The sequence below is a fragment of the Triticum urartu genome, chromosome 5A (assembly GCF_056163025.1).
Source record: "Triticum urartu cultivar PI428250 chromosome 5A, HENAU_Tu73, whole genome shotgun sequence".
Taxonomy (NCBI): Eukaryota; Viridiplantae; Streptophyta; class Magnoliopsida; order Poales; family Poaceae; genus Triticum; species Triticum urartu.
The window spans coordinates 297202185-297219396 of record NC_141877.1 but is presented as its reverse complement, the minus strand read 5'-3'; the positions used below and the strand labels follow the sequence as shown (position 1 = coordinate 297219396).

At 49.8% G+C, this 17212-nt stretch overlaps 2 protein-coding genes across 2 annotated transcripts; one reads left to right on the top strand and one right to left on the bottom strand.

The window, feature by feature from the left end:
* Window positions 1-1076: 1076 nt before the first annotated feature.
* LOC125508586 (uncharacterized) lies at window positions 1077-4007 on the top strand. Its single transcript, XM_048673341.2, has one exon. It carries the CDS (start codon window positions 1183-1185, stop codon window positions 3901-3903), a length of 2721 nt encoding a protein of 906 aa, XP_048529298.2. The 5' UTR covers window positions 1077-1182; the 3' UTR covers window positions 3904-4007.
* Window positions 4008-7399: 3392 nt separating this feature from the next.
* LOC125555879 (phosphatidylinositol 4-phosphate 5-kinase 6-like) lies at window positions 7400-11074 on the bottom strand. Its single transcript, XM_048718688.2, has 8 exons — window positions 9658-11074; window positions 9363-9530; window positions 9108-9273; window positions 8866-8982; window positions 8591-8784; window positions 8341-8436; window positions 8169-8225; window positions 7400-8013 (listed from the first exon to the last, which is right to left on the bottom strand). The coding sequence occupies exons 1-8, from the start codon at window positions 10929-10931 to the stop codon at window positions 7722-7724; spliced, it is 2364 nt and encodes a 787-aa protein (XP_048574645.1). The 5' UTR covers window positions 10932-11074; the 3' UTR covers window positions 7400-7721.
* Window positions 11075-17212: the final 6138 nt, after the last annotated feature.

Genomic DNA, 17212 nt, shown 5'->3' with positions numbered 1-17212 from the left:
TCAAAATGCTAATTAGGGTGGGAGCATATACCTTATTATGGGCACTCTGGCTATGTAGAAATGATTTGGTTTTCGAGGGCAAAAACACCTCTCCTTTGCAGGTTCTTTTCCGTTGTACGCACTTGCTTCGCACGTGGTCTACGCTACATCGAACAGAGTATCAACCGCTATTTAAGGCGGTGTGTACGTGGTTGGAGCGGGTGGCCACTGAGGTCTTCACCCAGCATGGGTGGCAGCATAATCTCCGTATTGACGCACCAACTCCTTCGACATAGGCATACCATCGGTTCTATATGATCCTATTATTGCTGATTTGTCACTTTTTTATAATCTTCTTTTAATTTGTTTTTGTTTGGTTGTGTGCATTTTAGCTATGCAGAGACAGGGCGATGCTTATCATGTTTTGTATCCGCTTGATGCTACATTTTGAGTCAATAAAAATGTCATTTATTGAAAAATAATAATAATCCAACTAAAAAAACGTTATATTATCGATCAAATATTCAGGTTCATATAGATCACTTGACCGAATTAGAGGGTGTCTGTTTCCAAGGACTTATTGGTCTAGGGACTTAAATAAGTCCCTATAAGTCCCATCTAAACCAAACAGGAAGGACTTATAGGGACTTAAAGTGGACATCTGGTACTTATGGAATAAGGCTCTTAAGGAGGGACTTATAGGGACTTATAGTTGTAATATGGCCTTATAGAGACTTATAAGTCCTGGAAACCAAACATGTAGAGATTTTTTAGAAACTTGAGACTTATAAGTTGGGACTAAAAAAATCTTAAAACTTATGAACAAAACAGGGCCTTAGAAAGTACCTGTATGCGCGGACCTTGCTTTTTTTCGTGTATTTTCGATGCCGCCGAAAGCCACGAGTGTGCCACCGCAGTCAGCTTAGCACTCACCGTCCTCCCTTCGCCGGCCGCGTCGCCGTGACAAGACCGACGTTCTTACCGCGTCCTCGCTCCCGCGAAATTGGCGTGATATCTCCACGATCCCCTCGCGATCATCCAAGAACATTCCTCGCGACCACGGACCATCGCTCTCAAATCTCAATAAAACCACCCCTAGTTCGCCACTGAGCTGCTCACATTCAGAGCTTGGCAACAAGCGAGAGCGAGCGTCTGTCTCTGTCCATTCACGAGCTCCGAACTTCTAGACGCCGGGAGCCGGCGATGGCGGCGCCTGCTGCTCTTGACGTTAGCCTCGAGAGGGTAGCTACGGCAGTGGCCGTTCCACCACCCGGCATCGACGTCGACGGTGCCACCGCGGAGGCGGAGTTCCTCTGGGAGCTGCGCAAGTACGTGCTGCTCCTCGCCACGCTCGCGGCCTCCGTCACCTACTCCGCGGGGCTGAGTCCGCCAGGCGGGTTCTGGCCCGACAACGACGCCGACGAAGGCGCGCGCCTCGCCGGCGACCCGGTGCTCCTCGTCACCTACCCGCGCCGATACAAGGCCTTCTTCTACTGCAACGCCACCGCCTTCGTCGCCTCCCTCGTCATCGTCAACCTCCTGCTCGTCCGCTCGCTCGCCCACCGCCGGCGGTGGCTGCGCGCGCTCCAGGCCGCCATGCTGCTCGACCAGTTCGGTCTCATGGGGGCCTACGCCGCGGGCAGCTGCAGGGACGCGGCCATGTCCGCCTACGTCTTCGTTCTCGTCGCCTTGGTTGGCTGCTACGTCTCCGCCCACGTCCTCGTCTTCGTGCTCTTCGCCCCGACAGCGCGCGGCGACAAGGTCACGCCGGCCGACAGAGTGGAGCGCGCGCGCAAGTACCTGCTCATCTTCGCGACGCTGGCGGCGACCATCACGTACCAGGCCGGTGTCAGCACGCCGGGCGGGTTCTGGCCGGGCAGCCAGGACAGCGACCACCTGGCCGGCGACCCCATGCTCCGCGTCCAGCACCCGTCCCGCTTCATGGTCTTCTTCTACTCCAACACCACCGCGTTCGTCGCGTCGCTGGTCGTCGTCATGCTGCTCATGAGCAACACCGTGACGCAGCACGGGTTCCGGTCATGCGCGCTCTGGGTGTGCACGGGCGCGGCCATGGTCGGGCTCATGGGCGCCTTCGCCTCCGGGAGCTGCCGGAGCATCAAGACCTCCATGTACGTCGTCGCGCTGGTGGCCGCCGTTCTCTTCTACATCGCCATTCAGGCGCTCGTCTTCTTTTGCAAGCCCGTGGAGAATTTGATCCACGACGTGCAACAAGCATTTGAAAGGTACCTCAACAAATTTGAGAGATTGGAGCAGCAAAGTCAGCAGCAGCAGCAAAGCAGAGCACCCGTGCACGGCAACGACGACGCGTACCAGATTCTGAGGAAGTCGCGGATGTATCTGCTGCTGCTCGGGATTCTTGCGGCGAGCGTCACATACCAAGCCGGACTTAACCCGCCGGGCGGCTTCTGGCAAGGCGATGCCGCCGCCGACGCTCGCCACCGCTACCTCGCCGGCGACCCGATCCTCCACATCACGTATCCCCGGCGATACCTGGCCTTCTTCTACTGCAACGCCACCGCCTTCGTCGCGTCGCTCGTCATCCTCATACTCCTCCTGAGCAACATACTCAGCACCCAGGGGATCAAGTACTGCGCGTTGCAGGTCGCCATGATCCTGGACCTGTTTGGCCTCATCGGCGCCTACGCCGCCGGGAGCTGCCGGCAAGTGTCCAAATCCGTGTACGTCTCCCTGCTCGTCGTTCCTGTGTTCTTCTACGTCGGCATCCATGTCGTGGTCTTCATGCTAGAAGTGTGGCCGGCTCGCCCGGCATGGATCCAAGCGTTGAGCGAGAAGATGGAGCAATGCGCACCCAGCTGGCTCAAGGAGCTGTTCGAGCACCCCGAGCAGGGGGAGGAGGAGGCGGCGGACGTCGAACGGACACTGGAGAAGAGGCGCAAGCTTCTGCTGCTTCTTGCGATCCTTGCGGCGAGCCTCACCTACCAAGCCGGCATGGGCCCGCCGGGCGGCTTCTGGCAAGAGAGCAAGCTCGGCCATGTCGCCGGCGACCCGGTGCTCAACGACAACTACCCGCGCCGCTACGTGGCCTTCTTCTACTGCAACGCGACGGCCTTCGTCGCGTCCCTTGCCGTCATCATGCTGCTGGCGAACAGGAAGCTCTCGGCGAGAGGGATACGGTCTTACGGACTGCGGGTGTGCGTGATCCTCGACCTCCTCGGCCTCATGGGCGCCTTCGCCGCCGGGAGCTGCCGGAAGGTGTCGACCTCGATCTACGTCCTCGTTCTCACATTCGCAGTTCTGCTCTGCATCTTTCTCCAGGTCACGCTGGTCTTGTCGGAGACGGCGCGAGGTCTTGCCAAGAGGCTCCTGTCAAAGCTCGGCGCGGGCGAAGACCAAGCCGGAGGCGACGGGCGGCATGGCACGGGCGTCGCCGCCGGAGGGGCGCGTGATCTCTGGGACGAGAAGCTGCCCAAGTACCTGCTGCTGCTCGCCGCGCTCGCCGCCGCCGTCACGTACCAGGCCGCGATGAGCCCGCCGGGCGGCCTCTGGGGCGACGCCACCGGCCACGTCGCCGGCGATCCGGTTCTCACGAGCAACTACCCGCGCCGGTACAAGGCCTTCTTCTACTGCAACGCGACGTCCTTCATGGCGTCCCTGGTGATCATGGTCCTCCTGCTGATCAAGAGGGTGAGCGACACGTCACCGGCGCTCTTGGCGCTGCACGCCGCCATGATCCTGGACCTGTTTGGACTCATGGGTGCATACGCCGCTGGGAGCTGCCGGAGGGTGAGGACGTCTGCGTACGTCCTGGCGCTGGTCGTCGGGGTCTCGGCGTACATCGCTGTGCTCGTCGTGGCATCCATCGGCATAGCGGGGCGACTGAGAAGCGCAATGGACTGGCTGACGGAGCAAGTGACGCGGTGCTTCTCCGTGCATGATATGTAGAAGAACTTTGTAGAATTGTAGGGTGGCCTGCCCTGGCCCCATGGACCTTGTTTGTAGCATAATTGTTTTACGGGTTTGCTATTTTTCAGTCGACTGATTTTCAATTCGCTTTCATTCAAATTGTTGGCCGCTCGATCTTTTGCAGAGATTCACGCTGGAGCTGGCTATTTTCGGGGCGGTTTTCTCATGTCGGGCGCACTTCTACTTTCGGGTCAGCCCGCTACTGCACATGTCGGGGGTGCTGTCTTCTTTGGGCAGAAAGAGAGAGAGGGGAGAGGAGAGAGCTACAGAAGCAGAGCGGAAGAGGTGATTCCTTTGCAATTTTGTTCATAGTCCATGGCGAGCTCTGCCTCTCCCCGAGCTTTATGTGCTTCGTGGAACTTGTCTTCCCCATTCCATCTTTTCGATTTCATGTTTCTGTGCTCATGCCCCGTCCAGATCTTCCATCATTTTCTTAGATGCAGGTGTATGTGTAGATGTAGAGGTTGATGAATACGTAGGTGCAGATGTTGTGATTTCATTTTGCCATGGCATTTGATGAGGTTGCATCAGCTTGAATTCCACCGGTGTTTGCTGTAGATGGAGGCAGTCGATTCGTTGGCTCTCCTTGATTGTTGCATATGTAGCTTTTAATCTGGATGTAGCAATGTACCCCCTTGTCATTTCTTATATTTTATCGTCGTTCGTTCTGATATCCCCCCGGTAGTTGTTATTGTTTGATCCCCTGAAATCAAATGTGGTTCTTAAACTTCTAATATTTCATAGAGGAGCACTTAAATATCTGTGCAGATTTTGTTGTTTTGCTACCGCAAACCCATGCGAGTCGATCTTACATTATTTAGGAGACACATTTCTTCCTGTGACCCTAATGTTAGCACGTCCTCTTCATTGATTTGTTTGCTTTATTCCATGCATCTGCAAATTGGGGTGGATCATTTCGATAGAACATATTATCATTAGAACATGTCAATACACCTGAATGTCAACTTCTGCCCAGGTTGTAATCTCTGAAAATGTCAACTTACAGTCTCAGATTTCATTATAATTTCAGTGTAGATCATAGTGTAATTTCAGCGTAGATTATACTGGAGTTTCGGTGTTGTTTCAGTGTAAATTTCAATGCATTTATACTGTCGTCAACAATTCATATTTACAGCAGATTCACTGTAGTTCCACTGAATTTTGTTCTGGTATTACAGTGTAATTACAGTAAAATTGATTTGTGATTACAGTGTAATTACAGTGTTACTATACTGTAATTTCAGTGTAACTATAGTGGGCAATGTTCATTGTATGTATTGTATACTGTAATTTCGGTGATTACTTAGAGTAGCTCACATAAAGGTTCTTTTTCCGGTTTGTCTATGTTTGGCAATAGCAGCTCCATATCCTTATATATTCTTATTTTTCTGGGGGTTTTCTATGGAGTGTAACATCCATCTATATTCTATATGTCTTTGGGCTTTGCCAATGTTTAGTGTTTCAGTTATGTTCCTTCAGTTAGTGGTTCACTGTAAGTTTTCAGTTAGTTTTACAGTTGCATGCAAATTACTTGCAATTCTACTGTAGTTACATGTCAATTATTCTGTTAATTACACTACAAATGTACTATATATTACAAGTAATTCTATGTGATTGTAATTCAAAACTCACTACATTTTCAGCCACCATTTGCACTGTAGTACTGTATATGTATGTTGGGGGGTTTGTTCAGGTAACATCATTTTTCTAGATAGTTTTGGTGGTTTATCCATGTAGCGCTCTCTTACTGTGAGAGCAATTTACGGTCAAGAGTGTTTCGTTTATAAAAACTGTATATTTTACTAGTGTAATTCTATTGCAAATTGACAGTATAAACTCCACTGTAAAACTATAAATGTATACTAGTGTAATTCAACTGATTTACATATCTATTGTAATTTACACTGTAAATCTTTCGTGGTAAATATGTGTTTACACTGTAATTTTAGTGTAAGTCTACTGTAAATTACATTGTAAAGAAATCTAACATAATTACACTGTAACTCTACTATAAATTACACTGTAAATCTTCACAATAAATACTATATTTGCATTGTAATTTACACTGTAATTTTGGTGTAAATCACTGTGAATTTCACTGTAAAGAAATCTACCAATTAAGTAACTCCTCTAAATTACATTGTAGACTGTAGCTTCTACTGTGTTTACACTGTAACTCTACTGCAAGTATACTGTAAATTAATTGTTAATTCTCCTCTGCCACAATGTAACTGTACACATAGCAGATCTAGTCTTTTCACCATGTAATATCTATGCTATAGTTGTGTAATTCCTTTTCCTAGTGAATATCCATGGTTCACTGAGTACTTATTTCCTCCTCTTGTGTACAGAAGGCACTAAAAAGGGGTACGTCCAAGGTTTTTGCATTCATAGGGAAAGGAGAAGAAGAGGGCAAAGGGGAAACAGGACGAGTGTTTGTCAGTTGTTTTTTATGTCTTTTTGGGTATCGGGTGAGGGGAACAGTTGAATGAGATACCCATTAGCGTACATACAAACAGCGCACATACGTTTCCCACTAAAAAACAGCGGGCGTTCATTTTTCAGAAAATACAGCTGCAGCAATTTGATTGGCTCAAAAATTTGACTGAAACCGAATTGCTTTTCAGCCGACTGTCCAATAGACAGTCTTGTTTTAGGACTTCTGTTCTCTGTAGTTTCTGAACTTCCGTTGGGATCTCAAATGTGGTATGGCCTTGTTTTCTCGTCCTAATTGTTTAGGACTTTTGTTCTCTTTGTAATTTCTGAGCTTCCGTTGGGATCCCAGATGTAACCTCCGTCCTGTTTCACTAGTCCCGTCCATATTTTGGATCGTATTTTGATCATGATTTTAACTATAAATACTATAAGTAGCAAAAATTAATATCATCGGAAACTACATTCAAATATGAATGCAACAATACAATTTTTGGTGACATGCATTAACATTTTGCTAATCAAATATGTGATCAAACTTTATTCCAAAATACAACAAGGACTAATAAACTCAAAGGGAGATATTAGGAGCATGTTAAAACTTGCCAATATTCAATGTGTATTTTAAAGAGTAATTACGATGCAGAGGCTGGGGCGATCCCCCTTTTCGAAAAAAAAAGAGTAATACCACGGTATAATTTTATAACATATAGTATACTTCCTATTTTTATTAGTTAAATTTATAGTCAAAGTGTGACCCTAAATACGAGGAGATCCAATAAGCTCAGACAAGGGAGTATCTCTAGCATGCTTGTTAGGACTTCTATTCTCTCTGTAGTTTTTCAGCTTTTGTTGGGATTCCAAAATCAGTTTTTGAACTTCTTTTGGGATCTAAAATGCAAGTTTTGTGAGCTTCTAATGATTAATTTTGGTAAAAGAAACTTCTGATGGTTAATTTAGGTAAAAAGGCATATGTTTGTAAGTTGTAACTAGGTAAACTGATAGTGATGGATGAATTGACCCTATGCACAAAGAATAGCTCTTTGGAAGAAGAGGAAAACAAGTAGGGAATGGTTACATAAACAATAGTCTCTGTTCTACATGATTTTCATACCAACAGGCATGAATACAGTCACCCTACATCTAATTACATAAGCACAGAGAAGATTCAGTAGATGTACAAAGTCTATGAACACATACATGAAGAAGAAATCACTGTGATATCGACGTGCTGCCGTCTACAACCGAAAGAATCGATTATGTTACCTACAAAAGAATACTGGATGGTGGGCAAAGAAGAAACACCAGCCAACTGTTAAGGTCTGCTCTCTTGAGTATAAATCTTCTGTTTGTCAATGGAGTCGCTACTGTACATCCTCCGCGAAAGCCCTGAAAATGAAGTCTCGGAACCGCTTGCAGTACTGCTTCGGGTCGACCGCGGATATGGAGTTGGGATCGTACTGCATGGATTTGTAGGCGTGCTCGAGCTTCTTGCTGATATCGTAGTCTTGCAGGATGTCGATGATCCCGAAGAAGAGGATCACGTCCTGGAATTCGCCCGTGGGCTCGCCGATGAGCAGGGATTCACTTTCAGGATTTCTCACTATGTTCTCCACCCTTGAGGGCATGCTAATGCCTAGTTTTTCTTGTGCTTTTCTGCACCAATGAGGTCGATGTTTGTCACAATATCAAGATGAATGCAATGCAGAAGTTGCTGGCATGAAGTGAGCAGCCTAAGCTGAGTGAAGGAAAACTGCAACGTAAAGCATCTTATGATTCTTCAAAGCTTCTAAAATGTATGGTGTAGATACCTTTTTTGCTCAGAATCTTCATCCGTGGTAGTAGGTGTCCCATTGTCAGCATTGCCGCTGTCTGTAAGAAGGGGAAAAAGGAAGAAGAATAAATCAGGCTCGTGGCTTCCAATGTATCTACCGAATAGTTTTCTAATTGCATGTATTTTTAAGAAGCAGTCATGGGGGCAACGTATCTTTGCACCGATCCTTGAAATGAACGCCGACCAAAAGACTGTAATCCATGATCCGCTCCTGCTCCAGCAACTCGCAATCTCTGTCCACTTGCCTGGTAAGAAATATAGAGAGTCGTGAGCAGAGTGGGTACTTAGGTCTCTTCAAATACAGTTGCGATTCTTTTACATAAGATTATTTATGGTACATGTAAGTAACAAAATGAGAGGAAACAGAATCCTGTGCAATCCGGCAGATGGGAGATGTACCTGCAGAATTCCTGGAACCAGGATCCTGCTAACCGGAAAATGAAATTGAGATCAAGATCCTTGAGCGTGGTGGTCTCGTCAATCTGATCAAGGGGCTTGTCTGTCATGCGGCCAAGCGAAGATCCTTTCAAGTCAAAACGCCGATGGATTGAATAGCGAGAGCAGAAAAGATTCCCCATTATCACGAACCGAACCTGCATTCCATATTATATATTATATATAGTGATAATATATATAATCTCAATACACTGGCCAATTTCTGAAAGCATCCTGACCTTTTTCTGAATGCCCCCTGTGATTTTAACACAGTGCAGGCCAAAGAACTTTGTTATTAGAGTGTTGTCGTAGTTGCGGACGTGTTTATAATAGGCCGGAAGCATCCTAAGAAGCACCTGTCGATGATCAAAACCGTGATCCATCTCAGACATGCTTAAAACTTGCGTGTGTGGGCTAGCTAAGGTGGAGAGAAGAACCTTTTTTTTTTAAAAAAAAAAAAAAAGAGGAGAGAAGAACCTACCTTGACCTCTGCTTTCTTCATTGTTTTGATCATGTACTTGTCGTCGTTGGTGAGGTAGAAGAAGCTTCCACTTTTGCCGGGTGATGAAAGCTCAAGGAGCGCATCATCCCCGCATATCGAGATCATGTAATCCGCGGGGTCGACGTCGAAGAGCTTGCGCAATGTCCTGCGTCGGATCACAGAAGAAGAAATTATAGCGCCGTGTTTGGAGACTACTATGGGAAGCAGGTGAGAGACAGCATGCATGCAGCAGACCTGAAAACCAACGGGCAGTAGTCCTTCCACCGGAAATCACACGACTGGTGAGGCGGCGTGTGCTTGGATCCTTCGGGAGGAAACCTTGTCCACACCTTCTCTTTGGGATCAAATGCTGACGATTTGAGATCCAGTGATGTCGGCGCTGACTGCCTTCCCACAGCATGCCTATGCACAGAAATGGCGGCGGCAAAATGGATATGAATGGATGAGCCAGCAACGACAGAGAGGAAATGGCAATGGATGCGGTGCAGTGATGGTGGTAGCTAGCCAAGAAGAGGAAAAGGAAAGAGACCTGATGCCGAGCTGCAAGTTGAGCATGAGCTCGTAGTTCCTGTGCCCCTTGGATATCGTCTCCCCCTGCTTCTTCCCCGGCCTTGGCGGCGCGCGGATGCACGAGAGCGTCCGCGACCATGCCCGGTCCGCCCGAGTGCTGGCATCCTCGCCGCCGTCCTCCCCGGTGGTGAGACTGTCAAGGTCCGACACGCTGCTTCTCCGGCGCACGCTCGACACCGACACCCTCCCTTGGTCGGCGCTGACCTCCGGCGGCCGCCACACCGGCTTCTTCAGCACGGCCTCCACCCCGGGCCATGTGAGGATCTTCTGCGATGGCAGTAGGGACACCGTCTTCCCCTCGGTAACCTCCAGCTCCTCGAGCAACTTGGTGATGGCGTCGCGGGGCTCCCGGGGCACGGGCACCGCGGGGCCTCCGGACGGCGGGTAGTAGACGCCCTTGGCGTGCGTGACGCCGGACTCCTGGCACCAGGTGCCGATGTACATGCCGCCGTCGGCCCACCGGAACGTGCCCTGGCCCATGGGCTTGGCGTCCTCCCAGGAGCCGTCGTAGCGGTCGCCGTCCGACCATATCACGGTCCCGCAGCCGTGCATCTCGCCGGCCTTCCAGGTGCCGATGTACTCGTGGCCGTGGCGCCAGATGTAGCGGCCGTGGCCGTCCTGCAGGCCGTCGCGCCAGTGGCCGTCGTATACGTCGCCGTTGGCGTAGGCCTGCGTGCCGCGGCCGTGCCGGAGGTTGTTGGCCCAGAGCCCGGCGAAGGTGTCCCCGAACTCGCCAATGTAGGTGCCCTGGCCGTGCATGTAGCCGCCGGCGACGTCGCCCTCGTAGGTAGCGCCCGAGGGCCAGGAGAACTTGCCGCGGCCGGCTGCGCGGCCGCAACGCCAGGCGCCCTCATACATGCTGCCGTCCGTCCAGAGGAACTTGCCGGTGCCGTGCGGGAGGTCCCCGCGCAGGTCGCCCTGGTAAAAGTCCCCGCTGTCGAGCAGCTGCTCCGAGTGGCTGGGCTCGCCGAGCGAGGACCCCGCCTCCTCCTCGTCACCCTCCTCGGCACCATTGCCCTCGGCGGCGTCCTCGCTGCCGCTGTACTGGTAGGCGGTGCTGGAGGAGGTGACGGCGAGGGTTCCGGCAGGGTCAACCAGGCCGTCGACGCCGGCGACGGCGGCGGGGAAGGCCGAAGCGCCGCGGCGGATGCTGGTGAGCTTGCGGATGCTGGCCTCCCAGAGACGGCCGGCCGGCGCAGGGATCTGGTTCATCTTCTTCCCCGTCGACGCCATTGGCGCTACAGGCTGGGTGCGAGCGTGCAGGACGCGGCCGCGCGCGGTCGATCACAAGGACGGAGCCGGAGCTGAAGGTGGAACGAGGGCGTGCATGGCGTCGACGCTGCGTGGTCTCGAGTCCGTCGCATGGGGTCGCGAGTTTTGGGTGGGTAGGGAGGGCTGGGAGGAGTTGTCGGGAGGGAGCCGAGCTCGGGAGCGCGACATTTGGAAGGACGCGCGCGCAGCGGAGGCGGTCTGCTCTCTACTCCGTGTTTGCTGCTAAACAATAGGAGTGCAGTGCAGAGGGACACCAACACAACACAATACCAACGGGGGTCAAAATATTGACCTTGCTAAGAAAGTTTACAATGGACTTACCCTGAGTATTCTATGATTTGATTTTTCAGATATGTCTAGGAACATCTAGATGTGTTTTAATTATTGCAAATATAAAGGACTCAATCAAGTATAAAAAGAAAAGAAAAATAAAAATAAAATACTCGCATGAATCTTCGTGCAAGATCAATGAGATAGGATTTAGATATGCAATACTTATGAGATGTGCTTTAGCAAAAGCAATCACACCATATACATGGGAAACACAAGGGTCAATGGTGTTTCTACCCTCACCCTTATCTTGTAAGTGTCTGGCGTGTCAAGGTCAGAGGTGGTTAGAGACGTCGAGGACGACGGCGTAAAACCCCACAACAAAAATGTCAACAACCTCTACGCTTTCCTCGCTGATCTGGGCGCGGTGTGCTGCAATCGGCGACAAGGGGAGCTACGACGAGCACCGCGCGCCTGAGCACGCTTCGAGGATGTTGCGACCGACGCACATTTTTGCTGGCACCGGTGAGGCATTTTGCTTCGTCCAGTGGCTACTGGAGCTATGACGGGCGAACCATGGTGCTATGACCGGCAATCACGGCGACGTGTTTTACGGCCTCGCCAGCGATTGAGGCGGCATGTGCTGCGAGCTCGTCCAAATGGCATTGAAATCCAGCCAGAGTGCATGGGTGGGGATGGGCGGTGCGAACATGTGGTCCGTGAGGGACAAACGAGAGGACATGAGCAAGTTTGATCAAATAGTTGCCTACAAGGACATCTAACGTTGGGTAGGGCGACCGATTTGGCGCTTTTGCCTATCGACCGACGTTGAGTATCGCCCATCCAACAAACATAAGAGTCTAAAAAGCACAATTCTAGGGTTTGATAGAGAGGAGGCAGTCATGAGGCAGCCAACTTTTCCCCTCAACCCGACGCCAACACTGCGGGTTACCCTGGCCTCCACCAGACTCTACGATGGCAGTAGGATGGGGGAAGGATCTGAGTATCCAGGTCCGTGTTACATGCAATTTTCAAGTTCTTCATCGTCGATGCAGTTGGGACGGGGGTGGCGATGAGAATAATGGTTCATATGTTTTCCTCATGTCGATGTCCTTCCTCGGTGTCGACGAGTGGAAGGATGGAGTGCATATATGGGCACTTGGTCTGACGCGATTATCAGCGTATGTTCACGACGACAATGCCATGTAGAGGGATGACATTGCATCGTCTTTTCGTTCTCTAGTTCTATCTCTGCTTGATGAAGCTTAGTCAGATATGGCTCCATTGAGGAACTTATGAGGTTTGTGTCCCCCTCCTTTGTCGGGTCGGGGTTAGGATTGTCTTTTGGCCCTCCTCCGCACCGACTTCTCCAGGACAATTATCCATCCAATTCACAGCCGTCCGCATCTTTTTGTCTACATCGTCCCATCCAATTCACACTCACCGACGTCTTTCCATCCACATTGTCCCATCCAATTCGTGGTTGGCGGCATCTTTTGTCTGCATCAACGACTTTTCGGCCACTGCTTCTACAAGCTCCTGAGTTTCAACAAGGTTGCTCCGATGAGACGGAGGCCCAGAACAACAACGAGCTTTGGCCACGAACGGATAACTGTGTTGATTTCTTCAAGGACTTCACTGCAAGGAAGTTCTGGCAGATGCTGGTTTTATTTAATGTATGCATTCTGCCTTTTTTGGAAAAAGATATATCCAACAATAGCACAACTTAGTTCTAAAACTACACCCCCCGTTTCTAAATGTAAGTCTTTTTAGACATTTCAAATGGACTACAATATACAGATGTATGTAGACACATTTTAGAGTGTAGATTCACTCATTTTGCTCCGTATGTAGTCATTTGTTGGAATCTCTAGAAAGACTTATATTTGGGAACGGATGGAGTATAAGTTTGCTGCCCGCAATCACTTTGTCAAGCTTACTCAGTCAAGGCTACTCCCAACATTGTTCGGTCAAGCGAGGCTGGGTCTGACGACAAATTTGAAGGCCAGCCCTGCGGCAAATTTGACAATTTTGACCTTGGGACAAAAATTCACGGAATGAACTGCCCGTGAAACTATTTCACAGCACTGACCCTTTTGTGTAGCGCCCGCCACGCAGGCGCCACACCATACGGTGCAACGCCCAGCTCTGGGGCGTTGCACGCCTGTCCACCGTGGCAGCCCTTGGGCCCGCACCCAGTAGTGCAGCGCCTCTGTCGTGGAATTGTCACGGCAGATGTCCTCTTGCAAGGACTTGATCGTGGAGCCATCGCAACTAGGAAGCTTAAAGGGGTTAATCGGGACAAAGGACACGCTAGGTTTATACTAGTTCAGCCCCTTACGGTGAAGGAAGGCTTACGTCTAGTTGGGTTGGAATTGCTTGAGGTTTCGATGACCAGGGAGCGAGATACGCTATGCCCGGTTCTCGATCTCTTGTTTCTTGTCCTAAGCCGCCAGCGGGCCGTCCCCTTATATACACGGGTTGACGCCCTACGGCTTACAGAGTCCCGGACGGCTCATAAACAATGTCCGGCTCGGTGACTAGTTATTTTTACCTTACAATACAAGTTGCGCCCTCATGGTGGCTTATTACCATGGGCCCTAAATCGTCTGTGGGCCTTTAGACCCTTTACTGAACCGCCATCTTCACATCTTGGTCTCAGGCTTCAGATGGGCTTCTCTTTGCGTAACCCGGCCCCTCCTGGCCGGCTTATGTACATAATTATATCCCCAACATTAGGCCCCAGATTGATTTGAACCGATTCATGTCAATCTTAAAAAACCTTATAAACTAGCCCTTAGTCCTCTGTTTTGTGCGGAAATTCTAACCCGCCGTGACGTCATCATCTGGATCCGGGTCAAATCTCTGTGACGTCATCTTCAATAAATTTCATATTTTAATCCATCATGTCCTCCAACAAATCTTTGACTTTATTGACCATCCCGAGAATTGAGGCGTCGGGGCCGCTGGATAATGATGCTTTGGTCTCCTCGTTTTTTGCGTCGTCTTGGTCGGTCCTTCCTTATAAATAGGCGCGACCTAGGTCCTTTCCCATTCTCCTTCTTCAGTCGTCTTCTTCCTCGCATCTCCTTTCTTCAGTGCTCAAGCTCTGCCGCCGCCGCCATCGAACCCCTTGTCTTCATAGACTCCGGCCGCTGCATCACCCTGATTTGGACCAGAAAACGACGGCGACCCTCCGCAGCTTGTCCGCATCTGTGAGTTCTTTTTATCCCCTTTCTCAGATCTGCATTGGCACTGTTTTTTAGTTCATCGACGTTCACCGCCGCCCGATGCAAACCTCCATTAGCTCTCACCTCTAATCCCTTGCTCAGATCGTAAAATAACATAGAACTGCTGCGGAGGATGTTTTGTGCTTATTCTGTATGAAAACAGATCTCATTTCTGTTGGAAATATGCCCTAGAGGCAATAATAAATAAGTTATTATCATATTTCCTTGTTCATGATAATCGTTTATTATCCATGCTATAATTGTATTGATAGGAAACTCAGATACATGTGTGGATACATAGACAACACCATGTCCCTAGTAAGCCTCTAGTTGACTAGCTCGTTGATCAATAGATGGTTACGGTTTCCTGACCATGGACATTGGATGTCGTTGATAACGGGATCACATCATTAGGAGAATCATGTGATGGACAAGGCCCAATCCTAAGCATAGCACTAGATCGTGTAGTTCGTATGCTAAAGCTTTTCTAATGTCAAATATCATTTCCTTAGACCATGAGATTGTGCAACTCCCGGATACTGTAGGAGTGCTTTGGGTGTGCCAAACGTCACAACGTAACTGGGTGGCTATAAAGGTACACTACGGGTATCTCCGAAAGTGTCTGTTGGGTTGGCACGAATCGAGACTGGGATTTGTCACTCCGTGTAAACGGAGAGGTATCTCTGGGCCCACTCGGTAGGACATCATCATAATGTGCACAATGTGACCAAGGAGTTGATCACGGGATGATGTGTTACGAAACGAGTAAAGAGACTTGCCGGTAACGAGATTGAACAAGGTATCGGGATACCGACGATCGAATCTCGGGCAAGTATCGTACCGATAGACAAAGGGAATTGTATACGGGATTGATTAAGTCCTTGACATCGTGGTTCATCCGATGAGATCATCGTGGAACATGTGGGAGCCAACATGGGTATCCAGATCCCGCTGTTGGTTATTGACCGGAGAATGTCTCGGTCATGTCTGCATGTCTCCCGAACCCGTAGGGTCTACACACTTAAGGTTCGATGACGCTAGGGTTATAAAGGAAGCTTGTATGTGGTTATCGAATGTTGTTCGGAGTCCCGGATGAGATCCCAGACGTCACGAGGAGTTCCGGAATGGTCTGGAGGTAAAGATTTATATATGGAAAGTCCTGTTTTGGTCACCGGACAAGTTTTGGGGTCACCGGTATTGTACCGGGACCACCGAAAGGGTCCCGGGGGTCCACCGGGTGGGGCCACCTGCCCCGGGGGGCCACATGGGCTGTAGGGGTGTGCACCTTGGCCTATATGGGCCAAGGGCACCAGCCCCAAGAGGCCCATGCGCCAAAGGATAAGGAAAGGAAGAGTCCTAAAGGGGGAAGGCACCTCCGAGGTGCCTTGGGGAGGAGGGACTCCTCCTAGCCGCACCCTTCCTTGGAGGAAGGGCCAAGGCTGCGCCTCCCCCCTCTCCCTTGCCCCTATATATATGTGGGGGTGGGAGGGCAGCCATACCAATGTTCTGGTGCAGCCCTCCCCTTCTCCCAAGTCCTTCTCCTCTCCCGTGGTGCTTGGCGAAGCCCTGCAGGATTGCCACGCTCCTCCACCACCACCACGCCGTTGTGCTGCTGCTGGATGAAGTCTTCCTCAACCTCTCCCTCTCTCCTTGCTGGATCAAGGCGTGGGAGACATCGTCGGGCTGTACGTGTGTTGAACGCGGAGGTGCCGTCCGTTCGGCACTAGGATCATCGGTGATTTGAATCACGACGAGTACGACTCCATCAACCCCGTTCTCTTGAACGCTTCCGCTTAGCGATCTACAAGGGTATGTAGATGCACTCTCCTTCCCCTCGTTGCTAGTCTCTCCATAGATAGATCTTGGTGACACGTAGGAAAATTTTGAATTTCTGCTACGTTCCCCAACAGTGGCATCATGAGCTAGGTCTATGCGTAGTTACTATGCACGAGTAGAACACAAAGTAGTTGTGGGCGTTGATTTTGTTCAATATGCTTACCGTTACTAGTCCAATCTTGATTCGGCGGCATCGTGGGATGAAGCGGCCCGGACCGACCTTACACGTACTCTTACGTGAGACTGGTTCCACCGACTGACATGCACTAGTTGCATAAGGTGGCTAGCGGGTGTCTGTCTCTCCCACTTTAATCGGATCGGATTCGATGAAAAGGGTCCTTATGAAGGGTAAATAGCAATTGGCATATCACGTTGTGGTCTTTGCGTAGGTAAGAAACGTTCTTGCTAGAAACCCATAGCAGCCACGTAAAACATGCAAACAACAATTAGAGGACGTCTAACTTGTTTTTGCAGGGTATGCTATGTGATGTGATATGGCCAAAGGATGTGATGAATGATATATGTGATGTATGAGATTGATCATGTTCTTGTAATAGGAATCACGACTTGCATGTCGATGAGTATGACAACCGGCAGGAGCCATAGGAGTTGTCTTAATTTATTTATGACCTGCGTGTCAACATAAACGTCATGTAGTTACTTTACTTTATTGCTAAGCGTTAGCCATAGTAGTAGAAGTAATAGATGACGAGACAACTTCAAGAAGACACGATGATGGAGATCATGATGATGGAGATCATGGTGTCATGCCGGTGACAACATGATCATGGAGCCCCAAGATGGAGATCAAAGGAGCTATATGATATTGGCCATATCATGTCACTACTATTTGATTGCATGTGATGTTTATCATGTTTATACATCTTGTTTGCTTAGAACGACGGT

Bases quoted from the DNA above. Each gene is read 5' to 3' on its own strand.
- LOC125508586 (XM_048673341.2), top strand. From the start codon at position 1,183: ATGGCGGCGCCTGCTGCTCTTGACGTTAGCCTCGAGAGGGTAGCTACG.
- LOC125555879 (XM_048718688.2), bottom strand. From the start codon at position 10,931: ATGGCGTCGACGGGGAAGAAGATGAACCAGATCCCTGCGCCGGCCGGC. The intron at 8,437-8,590 runs GTACATCTCCCA...ATTTCTTACCAG, and splicing joins TGGTTCCAGGAATTCTGCAG to GCAAGTGGACAGAGATTGCG. The intron at 8,226-8,340 runs GTTGCCCCCATG...TCTTACAGACAG, and splicing joins AAGGATCGGTGCAAAGATAC to CGGCAATGCTGACAATGGGA.